The sequence below is a fragment of the Myotis daubentonii genome, chromosome 5 (genome assembly GCF_963259705.1).
Source record: "Myotis daubentonii chromosome 5, mMyoDau2.1, whole genome shotgun sequence".
In the NCBI taxonomy this organism is placed as follows: domain Eukaryota; kingdom Metazoa; phylum Chordata; class Mammalia; order Chiroptera; family Vespertilionidae; genus Myotis; species Myotis daubentonii.
In genome coordinates, this window is record NC_081844.1 from 75,854,395 (window position 1) to 75,880,780 (window position 26,386).

A 26,386-nucleotide genomic window follows, 5' to 3' on the forward strand; every position below is an offset into this window, starting at 1 on the left:
CTCCCTCTTCTCTGGTTCCGGGGTGTGTTCCCCAAGAACCCCACCTGCCAAGTCAACGCAGCTCGGCAGCTCCTGCGTTGAGTGTCTGCCCCCTGGTGGTCAGTGCACATCATACCTACCAGCTGGTTGGACAGTTGGATGGTCGCTTAGCCTTTTATATATATACTAGGGGCCCGGTGCACGAAATTCGTGCACTGGGTGTGTGTGGGGGGGAGTGTCCCTCAGCCCAGCCTGCCCCCTCTCACATACTGGGAGCCCTCAGGTGTTGACCCCCATCACCCTCCAATCGCAGGATCGGCCCCTTGCCCAGGCCTGACGCCTCTGACAGAGGCATCCGGCCCGGGCAGCGGGGACCCGCAGCTGCAGCGGCCCCACGATCGTGGGCTTCGCTTTAGGCCCAGGCAAGGGACCCCTAGCTCCCGGGACTGCCAGCTTCGACCGTGCCCAGCTCCCATCGCTGGCTCCACCCCTACTTCCTGCTATCACTGGCCAGGGCGGCAAAGGCACCTGATTCTCCGATCATGGCTGGGGGGCAGGGCAAAGGCGGCCCCAGGGCCGCCTTTGCCCTGCCCCCCAGCTCTTAGCTCCCCCCTGGGTTTCCGATCACTGTCAGTGGCAGGGGCTTCTTCCTGCTTTCCCTTTCGCCTCCCTGCATTGTGCCTACATATGCAAATTAACCGCCATCTTGTTGTCAGTTAACTGCCAATCTTAGTTGGCAGTTAACTGCCAATCTTAGTTGGCAGTTAATTTGCATATAGTCCTGATTAGCCAAGAAAAGGGTAGCTCATACGCCAATTACCATTTTTCTCTTTTATTAGTGTTGATACAGATGTTTGTTCACTTAACATTCAAAAGGTGTGCCACAATGAATATTACATTAAGTTCTATTAAATTATCTCTTCCCAAATATGTCAGTCCTTAGAATATGTATAAGTTATTCAAGAAATATACAGGCAGGCAGAATTAGTTACCGAACATTACTCTTCTGAAAGGTAAAATCCAGAAGAGATAGGGAATTGATTTCCAGCTCAAGTACAAAATTGTGTGTAGTTAGCAAATATATGCTTCTTATAATTCAATTTCCTCTTCTAAAAACTGATGGGACAACCACAGTATTTCCTGAACCACTACACTAGGCCATGTACCAGAAACATTATGTTGTCTCATTTAAGGCTCACAATGATTCTAGGACAAGCTAGTTTTAAGATATTACAGAGTCTCACAAAACAAGTAACTCACACAAGTGGGTGAGTAAGGTCTCAAAATCCAAGTATGACAAAAAAGTTCATCTCCTTCATATTGCTCTATTCCAAAGGATGAACTAGATTATCTATCTTAGGTGAAATTCTAATAGCATATGATTCTTAGATCTTTAAATATAGTAGTAAATTGAATTTAGGAAAAAAGTTTCTAAGCTCAAATTATGGGGGAAGTATCAAATGAAAGGAAAATTTGAATAATGTATAAAGGTTTAAGTGCCTTTAACAAAGCTCCTTTTAAATACATGCAAAATGTGCCCTGGCCAGTATTGCTCCATAGTTAGGGTGTTGGCATCCACACCACAGTTCAGGTTCAATTCCCAGTGAAGGGCATCTACCTGGGTTGCAGGTTGGATCCCCTCCCTGATCAGGAAGGGTATGAGAGGCATCCAATCAATGTGTCTTTCTCACATTGATGCTTCTCTCTCTCCTCCACCCCAATCCCTCTCTCAAAATCAATGGAAAAAATATCTTCAGGTGAGGATTAACAAAAAGTAAGTTAAAAGTTAATTAGCCATGACCAAACGGTTTGGCTCAGTGGATAGAGAGTTGGCCTGTGGACTGAAAGGTCCCAGGTTCAATTCCGGCCAAGGGCATGTACCTTGGTTGCAGGCACATCTCCAGTAGGAGGTGTGCAGGAGGCCGCTGATGGATGTTTCTCTCTCATCGATGTTTGGGGTGGGACTGGGCAAGACGGGCCAGACACGCCCTGGAGCCAACCTCCCGTGGCTCCTCCCCGGCGACCCGCACCTGGGGTGGGCAGCACTGTGGCTAGAAGGGGGTCATAAATAAAATATATATTTTTAAAAAGTTAATTAATTAACATGCAAGCAAATGTAAAACTTTAAAAAAATAAAACTTTGCAAATGCATACTGAAGTGGCATAAAGTAAAAAAACAACAACAAAGACCAAGAATAAAGTGAAACCACGAATACCATGAGGTAGGCTACCAACAAAGCCTCTGATCTACCAGATGATTTCTCAACTCTAGAGACTACACTTTCCACTTTGAGAGTTGTAGGGAGCAAGAGAGGCAGGAAATAAAATAGAAAATCCACCAAAGATGGGAAATCCAATAGGAGACTTACTCAGAAAACTTATCCCAAACAGCAACAACCTTATTGTAAAGGTTAAGCACAGTGTAAGTCCTGCCTGCAGGGTACAAGAAGAAAACTTGCTTGGTACTGAGATAAGAGGGAGGAAAAGTAACCAAACAAAAACATTTCCTCTGAGAATTCAGAACATAAGCCATTCCTCATGCAGTTCTGTTGTTCAAACTCACAACACCTTAAGCACATAAGTAAATTTAAAGAAGTTCAAAACTAACAATGGACATAAGCAAATGACAACAAATCTAAAACCTCTTTGCAAGAATGCAACTGTAATCCAAACCTCAAAAAATTCCCACACCCACAGTTCAAGACATATAAACACAGGTAAAAACACACACAAAAAACAACCAAAAAACAAAACCCCTAACTATAATAAAACTCAAACATGTGAGCAAACAAGACATGATGAAAAATAATAGAAAATGGACAGCAGCTCAGCCAGTGTCGCTCAGTGGTTGAGCACTGATCTATGAACCAGGAGGTCACAGTTTGATTCCTGGTCAGGACACCTGCCCAGTAGAGGGCGTGCAAGAGGCAGCCAATGGATGATTTTCATCATTGATGTTTCTTTCTCTCCTTCCCTCTCCTGTACCCGCTCTCTGAAAGCAATTTAAAAAAATATATCTAGAATAAAAGTGTAATATGCAAACTGACCAAACGACCGAACAGCAGAGCAACCGTCCAGGCAACCACGCTGACACCCACTCATGCCAAGCCAGCCAAGGCAGGTGCAATAAGATTGGTTGGGTGCTGGGCAATCATCAACCCATGATCACCCTGCAGAGGGAGGCCCAGGCCACTGGCCGGCAGGATGATAGATCAATGGGGGGGGGGGGGGGGGGGCGCGCCAGGGGGCTCCACAATCGCCCCAAAGAGGGAGGCCCAGGCCACCGACAGGTGGACTGTGGCGGGTGGGCGGGGCCTCCCTCTGCAGGGGCGATCTATCACAGACCCCCGACCAGGTGGGCAGGGCCTACCTCTTTGGGGCGATCGACTGTCCCAAAGAGGGAGGCCCAGGCTACCCAGTGGTGGGACTGCAGTGGGTGGGCGATCCATCACAGAGCCCCAGCCAGGTGGGCAGGATCTACCTCTTTGGGGCAATTGATGGCAGAGCCCCACAATCAATCACCCCAAAGAGGGAGGCCTAGGCTACCTGGTGGCGACACTGGGGTGGGTAGGCGGGGGCCCCTCTGTGGGGGTGATCCATCATGGAGCCCAGCCAGATTGGGGCGATTGATCACAGGGCTCCTGGACTGTGAAAGGGCACTGGCTGGAAGGGCACTGGCTGGGCTGAGGGACGCCCCCTCCCTGAGTGCACAGATTTTGTTCACCAGGCCTCTAGTATGTATATGTGTGTGTGTGTGTGTGTATATATAAATTATATATATATATATATATATATATATATATATATATATATATATAGAGAGAGAGAGAGAGAGAGAGAGAGAGAGAGAGAGAGAGAGACACAGACAGCAGAATCATACTTGCAAGCACTTTAATGTATAGGAAGTATCAGAAAATACACAGCTATAATTTGAAAAACACTTTCAAAGATAAACTTGAAAATGAGCCAGAAGTTATAAATAACAAAGCAGTTGAGAATTGACCAGGACCAAAAAAATAAATAAATAATTCTTCCCCAAGTGTTTGTCTTCTCTCCTCACTACCAGGCTACCAAGCAGTGAGTAACAAGAGGGACAAGGATATCCTTCCCGAAACAAAAAAACACAGTCTGTAGCACAGTCAGAAAAAGATGAATATAAGAAAGAAATCATAAGAGATATAGAGGTTGAGTTGAAAAGATTAAACACGTATCTAAACAAATTTCAAGAAGGTGATAACAGAAAGAGGAATGAGACATATCAAGAAAAAAATGACTTTTTCTATTAAAAAAAAAAAAAAAGCCCAAAGTAGCCCAACAAATCCAAAGCAGGATAGCTAGAAATTACAACTATAATTCACACAATAAAGATAAACAGCAGACTTTTATTGAGGCCAGAGGAAAAATATAGATCAGCTGTAAAGGAAGGGTAATTAGAATAATCACTGGCATCTCAAAAAACAATGGATGCCAGTAAATAGACTATATTGAGTGTGCTGAAAAACATTCTTCTCCTAAAATTGCATTCATAGCAAAACCAACTTCAAGAAGGATGCAAAGTAAAGCTATTTTCAGAAAAAAAAACCACACACACAAAAAAAACCACCCAGCTGAGATGTTTACCAACAAAACACCTTTATAAAGAAAAATTTAAAGGGGATACCTCAGATGTAACACATGTGCACATAAGTAATGTTCCAGAGGTGAGAATATTTAAAACCAAAAAATTCTAAGTACATTATCAAATATTTGTATAAGTATTTTATGCAAATAATGATTGCGTAAAACAATACAATAAGGAAAAATTATAGAAGAAATAACTAGCACTAAAATACTGGACAACTGCAATTACATTTGGATACAGTCGCCAGCATTAAACGTTTATAAGTTCGCTACTTATTAACTTCGGTTATTTTTAAGTAGGCATATAAAAATAGCTAGAGCCTGGCCAGTGTCACTCAATGATTGAGCATGGACCTATGAACCAGGAGATCATGATTTGACTTGTGGTCAGGGCACATGCCCAGGTTTGGGATCGATCCCCAGTGGGGTCATGCGGGAGGCAGCCGATCAATGATTTTCTCTCATCATTGATATTTCTATCTCTCCCTTCCTTTCCGAAATCTATAAAAATACATTTTTAAAAAACAAAACAAATCAAAAAATGAATAAAAATAGCTAGAAGTAGCTTAAAAAAATAGACCAAGCACAATGGCGGGAAGGGTACTTACTATAAAAGAAAATAAAAACAAGAGGAAAAAAATCCACGAGCACATAAAGTTAATCCAGCCTGTCAACAATCACAATGAAGGTACATGGAAGTCGTTCCATGCCGGGGTCCAACCCCAGCAGGTCCAGGGGTCCCCAAAGGTGTAGACGGAGTCGGCAAAGAAGGAATGACACGGGGACAGTGTTCAGTTGATCAGCAACCTAGCCAGGATCTCTAGCCCGGATCTCCAGAGAGGTTCTGCTTCGGATCTCCAGCGAGGTTCTGTAGCCATGTTCCCTCGCTAGGTTCTCCAGCCAGGTTCTGTCCAGGCTCTCCAGTCAGGTTCAGTGTCCAGGTTCCAGTCAGGTTCTCCTGCCAATCTCTGTAGTCAGGTTCAGTCCAGGATCCCTTGCCATGTTCTCCCGCTAGGCTCTGTCTCTAGGCTCTGAGGCCAGTCCCTCTCCAGGATCCTCCGGCATGCTCTCTCCAGTGAAGTTCTTCTGTCTCTAGGCTCCGTGTAGGTTCTGTCTTCTGAATTCTGTCTCCTGAGTTCTGAGAGTTTCTGTCTTGTTACAACTGTATTTATACCAGTTGATTCAATCCTATCAATCTCTATTACAAAGGTTAGGGCGTTTCTTATCTCCATTCCAGGGAGAAAAGATTATGTAGTTTAAGCATGATTGTTCGTAGTTAAAGGGATTAATTACCCGCCTGGCACTTAGTTGAGGGGTTTTATTCCCTCCCTAACTTCAGGGGAAAATCCCTACCTGGGGATTCAACCTTTCTCGGAGAGGTGACTTTGGTTAAAACACAGCGCCAAGAAGGTGAGCAAACATATTAAGAACCGTATGCCATATATGCCAGGTCCCTTGAAACAGCAAGGATGGACCGGCTCCCGGCAAATTCCCCCTTTTTTATTTTTTAAAAGCAGGCATTAAAAAGAAAAACCTCAAACGCTCTCTTGTATCCATTTTAAGAGTAGGATTGGCGCTTTCTCCTATTACCTGAGTCCTGATCTATCACCCCAGGGAGAGCTTGCCAATCCTGCACTTTCCCGGGGTGGAAAGGCTGCAGTAGGGTTAAGGATAAGGCTCCTTGGGCCTACCTTCTCCCATGCCTCTACATTTACCTTTCCGGCACCTTTCCTTCCTCAGAAAAGCATGGACGTATTTCTTGTATAAAATGTTCTGTCTGACTGGGAGTAACCTTAATTCCTCTGCTAACAAGCATATATGTTAAAAGATCAATACGGAGTCTTTTTTCTTTAGACTCAGTATGGCACATCTTCTTAATCTAAAGATCAATACAGAGTCTTCTTTCTTTGGACTCAGTATGGCACATCTTCTCAATCTAAGAATCAATACAGAGTCTTCTTTCTTTGGACTCAGTATGGCACATCTTCTCAATCTAAGTTCTGTACTATCCACCTTCTTACCCTACTTATCCTCTATAGGGGGGTCTGTAGCACCCTGGTGGAGTCCTATCCGTCCCGAGTGTGGGGGTTCTCAATGCGGGGGGGGGCTTACCTAGGGGAATCCTTTTCCAGGTGTTCCCAAAGGTGTGGACAGAGTCGGCGAAGACTATCCACCCTTTTCCTATGGTGGAGTCCTATCCGTCCCGAGTGTGGGGGTTCTCAATGGGGGGGGGGGGGCTTACCTAGGGGAATCCTTTTCCAGGTGTTCCCAAAGGTGTGGACGGAGTCGGCGAAGACTATCCACCCTTTTCCTATGGTGGAGTCCTATCCGTCCCGAGTGCGGGGTGCTTACCTAGGGGTCCCTGTTCGGGCGCCATATGCCGGGGTCCAACCCCAGCAGGTCCAGGGGTCCCCAAAGGTGTAGACGGAGTCGGCGAAGAAGGAATGACACGGGGACAGTGTTCAGTTGATCAGCAACCTAGCCAGGATCTCTAGCCCGGATCTCCAGAGAGGTTCTGCTTCGGATCTCCAGCGAGGTTCTGTAGCCATGTTCCCTCGCTAGGTTCTCCAGCCAGGTTCTGTCCAGGCTCTCCAGTCAGGTTCAGTGTCCAGGTTCCAGTCAGGTTCTCCTGCCAATCTCTGTAGTCAGGTTCAGTCCAGGATCCCTTGCCATGTTCTCCCGCTGGCTCTGTCTCTAGGCTCCGAGGCCAGTCCCTCTCCAGGATCCTCTGGCATGCTCTCGCCAGCGAAGTTCTTCTGTCTCTAGGCTCCGTGTAGGTTCTGTCTTCTGAATTCTGTCTCCTGAGTTCTGAGTCTTTCTGTCTTGTTACAACTGTATTTATACCAGTTGATTCAATCCTATCAATCTCTATTACAAAGGTTAGGGCATTTCTTATCTCCATTCCAGGGAGAAAAGATTATGTAGTTTAAGCATGATTGTTCGTAGTTAAAGGGATTAATTACCCGCCTGGCACTTAGTTGAGGGGTTTTATTCCCTCCCTAACTTCAGGGGAAAATCCCTACCTGGGGATTCAACCTTTCTCGGAGAGGTGACTTTGGTTAAAACACAGCGCCAAGAAGGTGAGCAAACATATTAAGAACCGTATGCCATATATGCCAGGTCCCTTGAAACAGCAAGGATGGACCGGCTCCCGGCAGTTCCAGGTTAAAAAAATGACACAAAACCAATCTTACACCAAATGCAGAAAAAAAGGGCAACAGTCCCCAAGTATTAAGGCTCACAGCATCCTGATACAAAAATATAACAAAAGAGAACTAGGAATTAAAAGCATACGCTCACATCTCAATAAGAAATAATGAATGTAAGAATCCTAGACTCCATTTTCAAATTGGGCCCAGAAATGCAAAACAAAACAAAACAAAACAAAAGATAAATAGCTCAAGTCAAGCATTTATTGGGAATGCAAGGGTTGTTAATAGTAGAAAATCTATTAATGTAAATTATATTGAGACAAAGGAGGAAAGGGGCATAGATCAATGTGAAAAATGCAGAAAAAAGTTTTTGATAAACTTTTAGCAACATTTTCTTTCTTTTTCCTTTTTAGTAAATCTTTATTGTTCAGATTATTACATTTGTTCCTCTTTTTTCCCCCCCATAGCGCCCCTCCACCCAGTTCCCACCCCACCCTCTGCCCTTACCCCCCCACTGTCCTCATCCATAGGTGCACAATTTTTGTCCAGTCTCTTCCCGCATCTCCCACACCCCATTTCCCACCAAGAATAGTGAGTCCATTCCCTTTCTATGTCCCCGATTCTATTATAATCACCAGTTCATTCTGTTCATCAGATTATTTATTCACTTGATTCTTAGATTCACTTCTTGATAGATGCGTATTTGTTGTTCATAATTAGTATCTTTACCTTTTTCTTCTTCTTCCTCTTCTTAAAGGATACCTTTCAGCATTTCATATAATACTGGTTTGGTGGTGATGAACTCCTTCAGCTTTTCCTTATCTGTGAAGCTCTTTATCTGACCTTCAATTCTGAATGATAGCTTTGCTGGATAAAGTAATCTTGGTTGTAGGTTCTTGCTATTCATCACTTTGAATATTTCTTGCCACTCCCTTCTGGCCTGCAAAGTTTCTGTTGAGAAATCAGCTGACAGTCGTATGGGTATTCCCTTGTAGGTAACTGAGTTTCTTTCTCTTGCTGCTTTTAAGATTCTCTCTTTGTCTTTTGCTCTTGGCATTTTAATTATGATGTGTCTTGGTGTGGTCCTCTTTGGACTCCTTTTGTTTGGGGTTCTCTGCGCTTCCTGGACCTGTAAGTCTATTTCTTTCACCAGGTGGGGGAAGTTTTCTGTCATTGGTTCTTCAAATATGTTTTCAATATCTTGGTCTCTCTCATCTTCTGGCACCCCTATAATTCTGATGTTGGTATGCTTGAAGCTGTCCCAGAGGCTCCTTACACTATCTTCGTATTTTCGGATTCTTTTTTCATTTTGCTTTTCTGGTTGGGTGTTTTTTGCTTCTTCGCATTTCAAATCTTTGCCTTGATTCTTGTGCTCCTCTGGTCTGCTGTTGGGAGTCTGTATAATATTCGTTATTTCAGTCCGTGTATGCTTAATTTCTAGTTGGTTCTTTATCACAACATCGAGGGTCTCATTAGATTTCTTGAGGATCTCAATAACTTTATTGGCGGCTTCTAGACAGTTCTTGAGAGACCTTAAAAGTGTGGTTCTGAACTCAATATCCTCCATTGACAGTTTTGTCCTGTTTCTTTGTCTCCGCATTTTTTATGCTTTCTTGGTGCACCCCCTAGTGGTCTTTGTGCACAGTCTTGTTGTAGTTAAGCCTTGATTGTTGTAGTTAATACTAGGGGGATTTGACCTCCAGGCCAACTGGCTGTGAGAATCAGCTGTGTCTGCAGTGGGAAAACTGTCCTCTAGGGAGGTGCTAATCTAGCCTTTGCCTGAGGCTATCTGGCAAATGGCTCTGCGCAGGGCTTGGGCAGGGAGGGTAGCATGGGATCAACAGAGCAGGTGGAGGGAGCAGTTATGGCTGCTCTCAGTCCCGTCCCCAGAGGCTCTGCCTCTCAGAGTCCCAGCAACCGCTGCAAACCTCGGAGATAAAGCTCCCTCGCGTTCTGATCGATGCCAGACAGTCCCGCTTCTCCCGTTTGAGTCTGGGTCCCCAGAGACTTGCCCAGAACTGGAGCTCAGAATCTGAGACTCCCTCCTCATTGAAAACGACAACTGCGCCCTCAGCTACCAGCCCACTCCGCACATACCTCCGCAATTTTGTATTTTCCGCACTGCGCCTCCTCTGGGTCACCTGGCAACGCTATTTTTAAGTGTTTGAGGAACTACCAAATTGTTTTCCAAAGTAGCCTTACCATTTTATATTTCCACCAGCAACGTATGAGTGCTTTAATTTCTCTATACCAGATTCTCAACCTTTTTCATATCATGGCACACATAAACTAATTACTAAAATTCTGTAGCACATCAAAAAATATATCTTTTGCCAATCTAACAAAAAATAGGTCTAATTTTTATTTATATAACTAGAGGCCTGGTGCACGAATTCATGCATGGATAGGGTCCGGCTGGCCTAGGGGAGGGGCCACGGGCGGTTGGCAGCCCTGCCCCCTGGTCGAACTCCTGGTGGAGGGGACAATTTGCATATTAGCCTTTTATTATATAAGGTAATAATAATAATAATAATAATAATAATAATAATAATAATAGCTCTTACCCTTTTGGCTCCAAAGTGACTTTTTAAAAACATCAGGTGCCTATACTTGTATGTAAGGATTTCTGGTACTAACAACCAATCAGACACAACCTTATTTTACGACATGACCAATAAGATGTAACTCTATTATATAACCTATATATTTATGGTTCAACACAAAGCACTTGTGTTGGCTCTTGTAAATTTTTTTCATTTTTACAATCTAAGGGAAAAGAAGTTAGTGCCACTGACTAAATAGTCAGGTACTGCATATTTTACAAATTCTTGTGGCACACGGTTGAAAAGCACTGCTCTATACCATTGCCAATGCCTGTTTTCTTATTACCCTTTTACTATCTGTTGGGAAAGACAGTCTTTCTTGTGCTTCTACACATTTTGCTAGGTGTGCCAAAAATACTAAATCCTAACTGCTCATTCACTTAACCATTTCTCAGAGTTGTGTTGCAGCAAGCAATCCTGAAGGATAAGGTAATATTTCCAGCTGGAGTAAGAGCAGGCTTGCCTACTATAAAACCAGTATATTCCTCAAGCTCAGTGTTTCTTAGCTGCAATGCAAACCTACTATGTGTTTGGCATCCATGTGGGCCATCCAGCATTAACGCCATGGGACTTGGGGAACAAAGGGAACCTATAGAAATATGCCAATCACTATTCTGTTTGTTACACCATGAGTCATAAAGTCTTTTGTTTCTGACCCAAGTGTCTTGAGCCAGAAACCCATCTCTATATATAAATGGCTAATACACTAAGTGTCCCTCCCACCATCCGACCAGTTGCTATGATGCACACTGATCACTAGGGGGCAGACACTTAACGCAGGAGCTGCGAAGCTACAGTGACTTGGCAGTGGCAGTTCTCGGGTGATGCACCCCGAAACCAGAGAGGAGGGAGCCGATTCCTTGCAGGGCCATGCAATTCCACCTTCGGCTGTGAGTTGTTGTTGCTGGGACACTGTTGGCCCTGAATCTGGTTTACTGCACACTTGTGTTTGTGTTCCATACCCTGTATGACAGCAACTTTGCAGAGTGCCTTCTCGCATTCCAGGAGCCCTTGGGGGATGTCGGAGGGCCAGTTTGGGCCTGATCCCTGCAGGCCAAGCCAAGGGACCCCACTCACTCTGTAGACTCTGGGGAGAGACCCCAGGAGCTTGGCTCCAGGTCATGTCCAGCCCGTCTCACCCAGTCCCGCCCCGCTGGCCACCACCTAATTAATTTCCTTTCAATGTGCACGAATCCCTGCACCGGGTCACTAATGAAATAATAAACAGGTTGTAAATACAGGAAAATCAAATCCCAGACCTGATATTCTCTAATTTAGCTGCTTTTCCTGGCATTTCAACTCTTTCACCTATTGTTTATGCAATGCACAAAATATTCAATGAAAATTCTTTTTTCCTATTTCACTCCTTTTCCTCCCTTTTTTAGTTGTCTTATTTCTACTTTATCACAACATGTAACATGTACAACAGTCTTTCCCTCACATTCCTCCCTATCTTATTTTTAGTCTTTTAGCAGGTTTATATATTTTAAGTGCTCATCATCACTTCTTTTGCTAAGGTTTTCCCACTTATTTCTTAGTTGGATAAAACATCCTCTGGTAGATTCCTTAAAAATAGCTTATGGGTGCATTATTTCCTAAGTTCTTATATGCTGAAAGCTACTTTTCCATAACCTACATATCTGAAAAGCTTTGGCTGGATACAAAAATCCTTGAGTCACATTTTGTTTTTGTTGTTTTTTAAAGGCTGCTCCATTGTTGCCGAGCTTTGGTTACCTAAGTGGATTTTAAAAATGTCGAATTTTAATTCTTTTGCCTTTGGAAGTTATATAACATTTGGCCTAGAAACAATGAGGATTTTTTTATCTTTGAAATCTAACAGTTTGAATTTCCACTATTTTGTCTAATACTTGTTTTTTTCCAGCTTTGCGATATAAGTGACAGATGTATAATATTGTATAAATTTAAGATGATGTGATTTGACATGTTTATATATGCAAAACAATTACCATCATATATTTAGCTAACACCACAATCATGTCACATAATCACCATTTCAATTTTGTGGTGAGAATGTTTAAGGTATCTCTCAGTATCTTTCAAGAATATAATACAGTGTATCTAACACTTTTTACTTCATTCTTTGTACAATTTTATTCACTTGGTTCTTTCCCTGCCTTTTAATGTACCTTATTAAATTTTCATTTGAATAGACTCTCCCTGGGGCACCTTGTAATTTATTTGTTTCTAATATAATTTTTTTTTTGTATTCCATTTCTTTATTATAGTCATGCTCTTTTTACTCCATTTTCTTTTTGCCCACTTTCTTTGCTTGGTTTTAAAATTTCTGATTCTACATGATTTTTTAATATCCTCAAATGCTTGACTGAATATATGTTGCTCTGTCTGGAGTGTCATCACAGTTTTCATCTTCGTGGTTATTTTTCTGGGGGTGGGGAGGAATTTCCCACAGTTGATATGTAATTAATATCATTTTCTTATATTTTTGTAACAGCTATATATGGATTTATTAATTTTCCCTTTTACCATTTTGTGGTACTAGGATGTTTTTATAAAATTCCTAGTTTAATAGGTTCCCTCCTTTGTCAAATATTTTGAAGTCCAGGTATTTTAGAATACATTTTTCCTGTTTAGCTGGTGGGAGGGGTAAAGACCTTGATTTTGTGTTCACTTTGTTTTGTAGTGAGACTATCCCTAAAACTTTGTTTTTGACCCAAGTGTCTTGAGCCAGAATTCTGAGATTATCCCCATAACTCTGAGACTATCCCTAAAACTTCCCCATGTACTTTTCTTCTTCAGCACTTCACTGCCAAAATACACTTTTTCCCTTTTATCTTTTGTCTTAACCCTGAATCTATATGCACTTAGAATACTTCTGCAAATTACTCATAATTTGAAATAACTTCTCTACACATGCACACACACATTTAATTTTAAACTTAATGAGATAGTCAGTCTTTCTGGCAGTGCAGGTCAACTTGAAATCTATTTGCTAGCTTTCATCTTCTGTTTTGTGCAGTTCTGCTTAGTTAGCCTTTGCTCATCACGGAGCCTTGCTGAGAGTTAGGAGTAGAGATGGGAGTGTGAGAGATCACATGCTAGGAATTAGTGGTTTCTCTTTTATTTACAACTAGGGGCCCGGTGCACGAAATTCGTGCACTGGGTGTGTGTGGGGGAGTGTCCCTCAGTCCAGCCTGCCCCCTGTCACATACTGGGAGCCCTCAGGTGTTGACCCCCATCACCTTCCAATCGCAGGATCAGCCCCTTGCCCAGCCTGACGCCTGGGCCAGAGGCGTCAGGCCTGGGCAGGGGACCCTCATTTCCCCCCATCACTGGTTCTGCCCCCAGCCCAGGCCTGATGCCTCTGGCCCAGGCGTCAGGCCTGGGCAGGGGACCCCCAGACCCCTCCGATTGCTGGCTCTGCCCCTTGCCCAGGCCTGATGCCTCCGCCAGAGGCGTAGACCCCCATCACCCTCCGATCGCCTGATCGGCCCCTTGCCCAGGCCTGACGCCTCCGCCAGAGGTGTCAGGCTTGGACAGGGGACCCCCATCTCCCCCCGATCACTGGCTCTGGCCCCCGCCCAGGCCTGATGCCTCGACCAGAGGAGTTGACCCTCATCACCCTCCGATCACCAATCACCGGATCGGCCCCTTGACCAGGCCTGAGGCCTCCGGCAGAGGTGTCAGGCCTGGGCAGGGGACCCCCAGCTCCCCGCGGTTGCAGGCTCCACCCCTGCCCAGGCCTAACGCCTCTGGCCTAGGCGTCCGGCCCGGGCAGCAGGGACCCACAGCTGCAGCGGCCCCGAGATTGCGGGCTCCGCTTTAGGCCCAGGCAAGGGACCCCTAGCTCCTGGGACTGCCAGCTTCGACCGTGCCCAGCTCCCATCGCTGGCTCCACCCCTACTTCCTGCTATCACTGGCCAGGGCGGAAAAGGCACCTGATTCTCCAATCATGGCTGGGGGGCAGGGCAAAGGCGGCCCCAGGGCCGCCTTTGCCCTGCCCCCCAGCTCTTAGCTCCCTCCTGGGTTTCCAATCACTGTCAGTGGCAGGGGGCTTCTTCCTGCTTTCCCTTTCGCCTCCCTGCATTGTGCCTACATATGCAAATTAACCGCCATCTTGTTGGCAGTTAACTGCCGATCTTAGTTGGCAGTTAATTTGCATATAGCCCTGATTAGCCAATGAAAAGGGTATCGCCGTACACCAATTACCATTTTTCTCTTTTATTAGTGTAGATTATTTTCGAATACTTCCATTTGACCCAGTGATCCCACTTCTGGGAATATATCCCAAGAAACGAGAAACACCAATCAGAAAGGATACATGCACCCCTATATTCATAGCATCACAATTTACAATAGCTAAAATTTGGAATTAGCCTAAGTGCCCATCAGCAGATGAGTGGATTAAAAAACTTTGGCACAGTAAAAAGGAACTCTTACCATTTGCAACAGCATGGATGGAGGTGGAGAGCATTATGCTAAGTGAAATAAGTCAGTCAGAGAAAGATAAATATCACATTGTAGATTATAATGAACAACATAAACTGATGAACAAAAACAAATCTAGAGACAGAGAAGCATCGATCAGATGTTCAAACCTCAGAGGGAAGGTAAGGGAGGGTGGTGGTAAGGAAGATCAACCAAAGGACTTGTATGCATGCATATAAGCATAAACAATGGACGCAGACAATAGGGGGTGAGGGTGAGGGCAGGACTGGGGGGATGAGGGGACAATGGGGGGATTAGGACACATTTGTAATACCTTAATCAATAAAATCCTATCTAATAAAAGAGAAACATGGTAATTGGCGTACGACAGATACCCTTTTCATTGGCTAATCAGCGAGATATGCAAATTAACTGTCAGCCAAGATGGCGGCCGGCAGCCAGGCAGCTTGAAACTAACATGAGGCTTGGTTGCCTCAGTGACAGAGAATCGTTGGTTTCCAACGTTCCCCGCCTGCGGCTGCAGGCCTCTGAGCGGGCAGTTTAAGAAACATTGTAACAAATACGCCCAACTTCAGCCAGCAGATTGGCAACATTGTAAGCAAAGGCCAGAAACCTCCTTTCAGCTGGAGGCCTAAGAGCTGGAGCCAAGCCTCAAGGTAAAGCTGGCCCAGAATAAAAAAAAAAAAAAAAAAAAAGGAAAAAAGGAGCGTTTGGGAACTTCAGTCACTCCCAGCCTGAAAACAGCCCTCAGCCCCTCACCCAGACTGGCCAGGCACCCCAGTGGGGACCCCACCCTGATCCAGGACACCCTTCAGGGCAAACCAGCCAGCACCCACCCGTGCACCAGGCCTCTACCCTATATAGTAAAAGGGTAATATGCCTCCCGGCACCGGGATCAGTGTGACAGGGGGCAGCGCCCACACCCCCTGATCGCCCTGCGGCTCTGTGTGTGACAGGGGGCGGCGCCCCAACCCCCTGATCAGCCCTGCTCTGTGCCTGATAGGGGGGAGCTCCCCCCCCCCCACGGGCCCTGCTCTGTGTGTGACGGGGTAGAGCCATAACCTCCCCATCAGCCCTGCCCTGAGTGTGAGAGTGGCGGCGCCCCAACCCCCTGATCAGCCCTGCTCTGTGGGTGATAGAGGGCAGCACCCCAACCCCCTGATTGGCCCTGCTCTGTGTGTGACGGGGGTTGCTCCACAACCTCCCCATCAACCCTGCCTTGAGTGTGACAGGGGACGGCGCCCCAACTCCCCGATCGGCCCTGCTCTGAGCCCGACCAGGGGCTGCACCTAGGGATTGGGCCTGCCCTCTGCCACCCGGGAGCAGGCCTAAGCCAGCAGGTCGTTATCTCCCGAGGGGTCCCAGACTGCGAGAGGGCACAGGCCTGGCTGAGGGAGCCCCCCTCCCCCCCCGAGTGCACAAATTTTTGTGCACCGGGCCTCTAGTAAATATATAATAAAAAAAAGAAAGACAGGTAAAGTTGTTACTATTTTCTCTGACTACCTAGCAAAGTCAGATGTAAAAGTTAAAATAATGAACTAATAAACTTCTATAAAGCAATGCCAGTTAAAAGATCAATGAAATTGTCTTGGGGAAGGTCTTTCTAATAAGCATGACTCCAAACCAAAAGGTCATAACATAAAAGGAAATAAAGTAGAGCAAAATAAATAAATCACAAAAATTCACGTTAGATATAAAGTTTACAAATGATAAATTTATAACCTCTTATAAATAAAAAAGCTCATTAACTTACTAATGTAAAGCTCATAATGTAATGAACAAATAAAAAATAATCCAAGTAGAAAAATGGGCAAGAGATGTAAGGAATAAGAAAAAACAAGTCCCCCATAAAGCATATGAGAATATGCATAAGTTAAAACAAGATTTCCATATAACATGCTAGATTAAGATGACTAACATTTCATGTAATCAGGAGGGTGTTCATAACAGGTATTCCCAAGTACCTGTAAAATTATTCAAATTTGTACAAATATATACATCATAAAATCATGACAGTACTTACATGTGCTTTTAAACATATTTACACTCAGACCAAGCATTTTTATGAGTTCTAAATAATTTCATCTAAAAATACACCAGATATACCAAAGATTTGTACTGGTTCAAAATGTTCAATACATTTTTCAAAAGATATTATAGTAGTGAATAACTGAAGAAAAACAACAAGATTCATCAATATGATGAAATGACAATTAAATCCTTCAGAAATCTCAGAAATAAAAATCTTGAAATTATTTTGGATTATTTTCCCCCGTAACTCATAAAGCATTTTAAACCATGCTGATCATCAATAAAATGTGGTCTTGGAATTAAAAATCACCAACCATAAATATATATACAAGTATACATAGTTAACGTAATTTTTTGGTGATTTAAAAATTTTTATGTATATATCTGCATATTTTTTTCCTAAAACATTAGAGTATAAATTGAATAGAGAGTGCTTCTTGATCCCAAATATGTCAACATGTATTTCCTAAGAACAAAGACTTTGTCTTACAAAACCCCAGTACAGTTATCAAAATCAGGAAATCTAATAATCTGAAGATCAACTGTACCAACAACACTTATACCTATGCCCTGCCCTCCCTTCAATATTTAGTATAAAATCAAGCATTGCATTTACTTGTGTCTCTTTTCTCCTTTAATCTGGAACTCCTCCTTCATCTGTTTCTTGACATCGGGATAGTTTAAGAGTATAGACCAGTCAATTTGTAGAATGTCTTTAATTTGATTTGTCTGAGATTTCCAAACAATTAGATCCAGGTATGTACTTCTGGCAGGAATATATCAGATATGATTTTAGTCTTTCTCAGTGAATCATATCAGTAGTAGTATGATATCAATTTGTATCCATAGCTGAATAGCATGCTATTAAATATTGATTGGGTTACCAATGAGATCAAAGAAGAAATTAGAAACATCCTGGAAACTAATGACAATGAAAACACAACAATCCAAAACCTATGGGACACAATGAAAGCAGTCCTGAGAGGGAAGTTTATAGCTCTACAGGCCTATCTCAAAAAACAAGAAAAAATGGTAGTAAATCAGCTAACTCTACAACTCAAAGAATTAGAAAGACAGCAACAAGAAAACCCCAGAGTGAGCAGAAGGAAGGAGATAATAAAGATTAGAGCAGAAATAAATGACATAGAGACCAAAAAAACAATACAGAAAATCAATGAAACCAAGAGCTGGTTCTTTGAAAGGATAAACAAGATTGACAAACCTCTAGCCAGACTCACCAAGAAGCAAAGAGAGAGGACCCAAATAAACAAAATCAGAAACGATAGAGGCGAAATAACAACAGACCCCACAGAAATACAAATGATTGTTAAAAAATACTATGGACAGCTCTACTCCAACAAACCAGACAACATGGAGGAAATGGACAAATTCCTAGAAAAATACAACATTCCAAAACTCAATCAGGAGGAATCTAAAAATCTCAACAGGCCAATAACTATGGAAGAAATTGAAGCAGTCATCAAAAAGCTTCCATCAAACAAAAGCCCAGGACCAGACGGCTTCACAGGGGAGTTTTACCAAACATTCAAGGAAGAACTAAAACCTATCCTCCTCAGACTACTACAAAAAATTCAAGAGGAAGGAACACTTCCAAGCTCATTCTATGAAGCCAGCATCACCCTAATACCAAAACCAGGTAAAAACAACACAATGAAAGAGAATTACAGGCCAATATCCCTCATGAACATCGATGCCAAAATCCTCAACAAAATCTTAGCAAATCGGATCCAGCAGTACATCAGAAAGATCATACACCATGACCAGGTAGGATTTATCCCAGGGATGCAAGGATGGTACAATATCCGCAAATCAATAAACGTGATACATCACATAAACAAGTTGAAAGAAAAAAACCACATGGTCATATCAATTGATGCAGAAAAAGCATTTGACAAAATTCAACACCCATTTTTGATAAAAACTCTCAGTAAGGTGGGAGTAGAAGGATCATACCTCAACATAATAAAAGCCATATATGACAGGCCCACAGCCAACATCATACTCAATGGACAAAAACTAACACCATTTCCCCTAAGAACAGGAACAAGACAGGGATGCCCCCTCTCACCACTCCTGTTTAACATAGTACTGGAAGTGTTAGCCACTGCAATTCGGCAAGAAGAAGAAATAAAAGGCATCCAAATTGGAAAAGAGGAAGTAAAACTGTCCTTATTTGCAGACGACATGATATTATACATACAAAACCCTAGAGACTCCATCAAAAAGCTACTAGACTTAATACATGAATTTGGCAATGTAGCAGGACACAAAATTAACCCCAAGAAATCTGAGGCATTTCTATACACCAATAGTGAACTTTCAGAAAGAGAGATTATAAAAACAATCCTGTTTACCATTGCACCAAAAAAAATTAAGCTACCTAGGAATAAACTTAACTAAAGAGGTAAAAGACCTCTACTCAGAAAACTACAAGACGTTGAAAAAAGATATAGAGGAAGACATAAACAGATGGAAGAACATACTGTGTTCATGGATTGGTAGAATCAACATCATTAAAATGTCCATACTACCCAAAGCAATCTATAAATTCAACGCACTTCCCATTAAAATACCAACGGCATACTTCAGAGATCTAGAACGAACTCTCCAAAAATTCATCTGGAATAAAAAAAGACCCCGAATAGCTGCAGCAATCCTGAAAAAGAACAAAGTAGGTGGGATCTCAATCCCAGATATCAAGTTGTATTACAAAGCCACTGTTCTCAAAACTGCCTGGTACTGGCACAAGAATAGGCATATAGATCAATGGAATAGAATAGAGAGCCCAGAAATCGGCCCGAACCAATATGCTCAATTAATATTTGACAAAGGAGGCAAGAACATACAATGGAGCCAAGATAGTCTCTTCAATAAATGGTGTTGGGAAAATTGGACGGATATATGCAAGAAAATGAAACTAGACCACCAACTTACACCATACACAAAAATAAACTCAAAATGGATAAAGGACTTAAATGTACGACAGGAAACCATAAAAATTCTAGAAGAATCCAAAGGCAACAAAATCTCAGACATATGCCGAAGCAATTTCTTCACTGATACAGCTCCTAGGGCACTTGAAACTAAAGAAAAAATGAACAAATGGGACTACATCAAAATAAAAAGCTTCTGCACAGCAAAAGAAACCATCAACAAAACAACGAGAAAACCCACTGTGTGGGAAAACATATTTGCCAATGTCATATCTGATAAGGGCCTAATCTCCAAAATTTATAGGGAACTCATACAACTTAACAAAAGGAAGATAAACAATCCAATCAAAAAATGGGCAAAGGACCTAAATAGACACCTTTCAAAAGAGGACATTCAGAAAGCCAAGAGACATATGAAAACATGCTCAAAGTCACTAATCATCCGAGAGATGCAAATCAAAACAACAATGAGGTACCATCTCACACCTGTCAGACTGGCTATCATCAACAAATCAACAAACGACAAGTGCTGGAGAGGATGTGGAGAAAAAGGAACACTTGTGCACTGCTGGTGGGAATGCAGACTGGTGCAGCCACTATGGACGACAGTATGGAGTTTCCTTAAAAAACTGAAAATGGAACTCCCATTTGACCCTGTGATCCCACTTCTAGGAATATATCCCAAGAAACCAGAAACACCAATCAGAAAGGATATATGCACCCCTATGTTCATAGCAGCACAATTCACCATAGCTAAGATCTGGAAACAGCCTAAGTGCCCATCAGTAGATGAATGGATTAGAAAACTGTGGTACATCTACATGATGGGATACTATGCTGCTCTAAAAAGGAAGGAACTCTTACCATTTGCAACGTCATGGATGGAACTGGAGAGCATTATGCTAAGTGAAATAAGCCAGTCAATGAAGGAAAAATACCACATGATCTCACTCATTCATGGATAATAGAGACCATTATAAACTTTTGAACAATAATAGATACAGAGGCAGAGCTGCCTCAAACAGATTGTCAAACTGCAGTGGGAAGGCCGGGGAGGGTTGGGGGGCAGGAGGTAGGGGGGTAAGAGATCAACTAAAGGACTTGTATGCATGCATATAAGCATAACCAATGGACATAAGACACTGGGGGATAGGGGAGGCTAGGGGACTGTCTAGGGCGGGGGGGGGAGGGAATGGACACATATGTAATACCCTTTGTAATACTTTAAGCAATAAAAAAAAAAAATTGTATCCATGTTCATAGTGGTAGGGATGATTTTTGTTACAGTGGTATCCCTTACGTTTCCCCATCAAAAACTTGATAATTTTTCCCTTTTTAAGTGGTTTGTGGAGAGATAACTCTGAGACTATGTAAGTGTTCTGTTTCTTATTAAACATGAGCCATAAGTTTTACCATTCATTAATGATTTTCTAGCTTAATCTTTTGTTCCATATTTATTAGTTGGCATTGGACTTTTAGGAAAACCTTACCCTTTTCCTACCTTCATTCCTCCCTTTCTCCCTCTCTCTCCTTCTTTTCCTTCCTTATTAGAAGTTATAAATTTTAATATTATACATGGGGGTACTATCTATTACTATGATTTTTTTCATTTACATTACATCGAATTGTTCCAGATTTGGTCAATGTAAATCCCTTCAATCTGGCTCCTCTGTACTTTTGCCTGGCCTCTCTAATTCTTGGAATAGTTCCTTACTTTATAGGGTGGATGATGAAAATACTTTGTATTTTGATATAGAGGTAGGTTATAAGGCATATGATTTTAAAAATTTCAATACAGTGTACATTTAAAATATATAAATACCAGAGGCCCAGGGCACGAAATTCGTGCGTGGGTTCTGGTCCCTAGGCCTGGCCTGTGATCAGGACCATCTTCCCCAGCTGCCTGCAGCCAACTCTGTCCCCCACCGCCACCCACCCCCAGTTCCCCATTCACCATCGGGTGATCGGTGCCTGACGGACAGGGGAAGGGACCAAGAGGTGGTCAGTATACCTCATAGTGACTGGTCCAGTGGTCATTCTACATATTACCCTTAGGGTCAATTTGTATATTACCCTTTTATTATATAGGATTACTAGAGGCCCTTTGCACGAAATTCGTGCACCACCCTGCACCCTCTCCAATCTGGGACATCCCTATCACAATCAGGGATCACTGGCTCCTAACTGCTCACCTGCTGCCTGCCTGATCACGTCTAACTGCCCCCCCTGATGGCCTGCTCATCCCTAACTGCCCCCCCCCTGCCTGCCTGGTCACCCCAACTCCCCCCCTGCCAGCCTGGTCACCCTTTACTGCCCCCTCTGCAGGCCTGGTCGCCCCCAACTGCCCACCAGCCAAGTCACTCTTCACTGTCCCCTCTGCTGGCCTGGTTCCCCCTCACTGCCCACCCCCTGCCGGTCTGGTTACCCCTAACTTCCCCCCCTGCTGGTCTGATTGCCCCATGCAGCCTGCTGTTTGGTCATTTCATTGCCCTTCAATGCCCCCCTGCCGGCTTGGTCACCCCTCATGGTGCCCCTGCCAGCCTGGTAGCCACACAGGGCCTGCTGTTCAGTTGTTTGGTCATCCCTCACTACACCCCCCTGCCGGCCTGGAAACCCCATGCAGCCCGCTGCTCAGTCATTTGGTCATTCCTTACTAAGCCCCCTGCTGGCCTGGTCACCCCACGCTGCCCACTGCTCAGTTGTTTGGTCGTCCCTCACTAACCCCTATGCCAGCCTGGTTGCCCCACGCAGCCTGCTGCTCAGTCGTTTGGTTGGCCCTCACTAACCCTCCTGCCGACCTGTTCACTCCACGCAGCCTGTTTGGTTGTCCGTTCAGTTGCGATGGTCACTTAGGCTTTTATATAAATAGGATTATTATACAGGACTAAAGGCTCGGTGCACAAAAATTTGTGCACTCGGGGGGGGGGGGTCCCTCAGTCTGGCCTGTGCCCTCTCGCAGTCTGGGACCCCTCGGGGGATATCCACCTGCTGGCTTAGGTCCGCTCCCCCAGGGGATTGGGCCTGAGCTGGCAGTCAGACATCCCTCTGGCAGCCCAGGAGCCCTCAGGGGATATCCACTTGCCAGCAGGGAGCAGGTCTAAGCTGCAGTCGGACATCCTTAGCGCAGCTGAGGAGGCGGGAGAGGCTCCCGCCATCACTGCTGTGCTGGCAACCGTCAGTCTGGCTTGTGGCTGAGCAGAGAACCCCCTGTGGGAGCACACTGACCACCAGGGGGCAGCCCCTGAATTGAGCATCTGCCTCCTGGTGGTCAGTGTGTGTCATAGTGACCAGTCATTCCCAGTCGTTCTGCTGTTAGGGTCAATTTGCATATTACCCTTTTATTATATGCCTGGTGCATGGGTGGGGGCTGGCTGGTTTGCCCTGAAGGGTGTCCCGGATCAGGGTGGGGGTCCCGCTGGGGTGCCTGGCCAGCCTGGGTGAGTGGCTGATGGCTGTTTGCAGGCTGGCCATGGCCCCCAGCCACCCAAGCTCCCAGTGGAGCCTGGCTGGAAGCAGGTATCTGGGATTTATTTATCTTCTATAATTGAAACTTTGTTGCCTTTAGCGGAGGCCACCGCCCGCCTGGGCAGGTGGGAAGCTTGGCTTCCTCCATCGCCGGGGCAACCAAGCCTCTTGCTTGCTCCAGCTCTGTGGCTGCCGGCCGCCATCTTGGTTGGGTTAATTTGCATATAGTTGCTCTGATTGTGGGCATGGCTTAGGGCGTAGCGAAGGTATGGTCAATTTGAATGTTTCTTTTATTAGATTAGAAGATTAGATGTGTATGTTAATACTCTAGCTAATAGTGCTTTCTACAATGTTTCAGGCAAGAAACTCTTCTTTTTTTTTTTTTTTTAATCCTCACCCCGAGGATATTTTTTTCCATTGAGAGAGTAGGAGGGAGGAAGGGAGGGAGGGAGGAGGGAGAGAGAAATGTTGATGTTAGAGACACATCTATTGGTTGCCTTCCTCACATGTCCTGACTGGGGCCAGGGATCAAACCTGCAACCCAGCTATGTGCCCTACACCAGAAATCGAACCCGAGACCCTTTGGGGCATGGGCCAATGCTCTATCCACTAAACAACACCAACCAGGGCTGAACAAGCTATTCGTAAACTGCCTTATGTGTAAACAGATCTATAGATTAAAAAACAAATATAGACATATGTACACACATATATATGTAGTGTATACATACACTCAGACATTTTCTAGCTCTTGTCCCTGAGAAGCCCTAATAGCAATTAGTCACGTAGAGCAATAAAAACAACCACATCTCAGTTTCTCTCCTTAGAGAAAAGGCTAACTCCAAGTTTGGGATGGGGAAAGTATAAGTTTTCCCTTTAATTTCAAAAGAAAACTAATAATTACAATGAAGTGTACACTTAAAAATGGTTAAGTCTGATAAATTTTATGTTAATTGTATTGTACCACAACAATGTAAACACTGCAGTAAAAGCACTACTCTTACCCCATAAAGTATGGGGGGGAGGGGGAGAGGAAGTACAACAACTGATAAACAAATGAGAAAACAAGAAGTGCCTGAGGTAGTTTTCTTGCCATGTTCCTCAATATATTTAGTTTTAAAAGGTAGTTCTGAGGCTATAATATGCCATCTATAACAACACTTAAAAGAAAATAAACATAAAATACATAGTCCAAGCCTTGAACAAACTTGAATTCAAGCACAAGTCACTGAATACTTATTATGCAGGCAGTACTATTCCTATATAATAATCCTATATAATAAATAAAAGGGTAATAAGCAAATTGACCCTAATGGCAGAACGACCAGAACGACTACTGGACCAGTCACTATGAGGTGCACTGACCACCTCTTGGTCCCTTTCCTCAGCTGGCAGGCTCCGATCGCCTGATGGCGGCCACCAACAGTGGGGGCGGGGCTGGCAAGTGAGCTGGAACAGTTTACCTCTCTGTCTCTTCCCCCGGCCATCAGGCACCAATCACCCGATAGCAAATGGGGAACTGGTGGGTGGTGGCGGGGGGCGGGGCCAACTGTGGGGAAGATGCCCTGATCGCAGGCCAGACCTAGGGACCGTACCCGTGCACAAATTTCATGCACCAGGCCTCCAGTACAAAATAAGACATAATCTTTGCCTTTTAAGATCTTAAGATTCTGTTGTTTTTATAAAATACTAGAGGCCCAATACACGAAATTCATGCAAGGGGTTCAGCCCTCACAGCCCCGGTGGCTTGCCTCGGCCCTCGCAGCCACGGCTTTGTCCAGAAGGTCGTCCGGAAGGACATCGGAAGGCCATTCAGCTGTCTGGTCTAATTAGCATATTATGCTTTTATTATTATACATAGGACACTGGCCCGGCTGGCATTGCTTACTGGTTGAGTGTCAACCTATGAACCAGGAGGTCATGGTTCGATTCCTGGTCAGGGCACATGCCTGGGTTGCAGGCTCGATCCCCAGTGCGGGGTGTGCAGGAGGCAGCTGATAAATGATTCTCTCTCATCACTGATGTTGCTATCTCTCCTACCCTCTCTGAGATCAATAAAAAATAATAATAATAATAATAAATAAATAAAATATAGGACACTGAACTCTTGATAATGTAGATGATGCAGTTGGGGAAGAGAAAACAGAAACTACTTGAACATGTCACTCTGACTACAACCCTATAAAATAGAAAAATGGTTCATAGTTTTTTTAGTGCCCTGGCATTAAAAAGCTTCATTAAGAACTCAACCTCACTTCTCAACAATTTAAATCAAATCAAATGACATAATCATCTACATGAGATGCAAATAGGACAATGAGCCCATTCAGTATAAGCTATTTTCTAGTAAGGTCATCTCAGAACAAGGTAAAAGGGAGCTGTGTTCTGGATTTTTCTAATGCTTAAAAAAAAAAAAGTCGGTGTTTTCTCAAGTTGCATCAACTACCCAGCTTTCTTAGAAAAAAGTAAAGAACTATTCTTTAAGTACATTTTTAAAGTAAAAATATTAAGATCTAAACCATTTTTTACTTAAATAGAATTGTCTTTCATTTCTTTCTCTTTCCTACAAGTTAAGGGCACAGACATAGATATTCAAAGATTAAGTATATTGAAGAAGAACGAGAAAATACTTGAAATCTAAAGGTCACTTTTTAAAGCCTTTATTTAAAATTTCTGGTAGAAGTGGTAAAAGAAATTACCAAATTTGGAACCTGTTATATAGAATTGTATCATATTTCAAATTCTCTCAAGGATCAAAAAAAAAATGTAAGTAGATAAAAATGTATCAAACTTGGTAGACGGTTCTGATGCTACTTAATAAAATATTTAAAAAGTCATAGTAATGGAACCTCCTTGAGTATTTAAAAGCCTACTACATTTAAAGTTGAAACTGAAGCACATCAAAAAACAATTCAGCATTCTTTAAAGTTCTTACCACAATCATTTCTGAAGGCTCTAATACAAGACAATCACATCCTCTTTTTCCTCCAAACTGCTTACCAAAACTATAAAAACAGAAAGACAATTTCTTTAGCAAAGGTTACAAATAAAATATATCAATATAGGAAAACAACCAACCAAACCTCCCCGCCCCTTAAATGCTAATCAAGAAATTCTGATCCTATCACTTTTATTAATAAAATTTTCTTAAAAT

General features: G+C 43.5%; 1 protein-coding gene across 17 annotated transcripts in view; it reads right to left on the reverse strand.

Annotated features, from left to right (window-relative positions):
* The window catches only part of RAPGEF6 (Rap guanine nucleotide exchange factor 6), a 205,622-nt gene that overhangs the window by 130,865 nt on the left and 48,371 nt on the right, over positions 1 to 26,386 (reverse strand). For all 17 annotated transcript variants that reach the window (XM_059698295.1, XM_059698292.1, XM_059698290.1 and 14 more), the window contains one exon: positions 26,168 to 26,237. In XM_059698295.1, the coding sequence (XP_059554278.1) occupies positions 26,168 to 26,237 (70 nt within the window). The remainder of the gene's footprint in view (positions 1 to 26,167; positions 26,238 to 26,386) is intronic.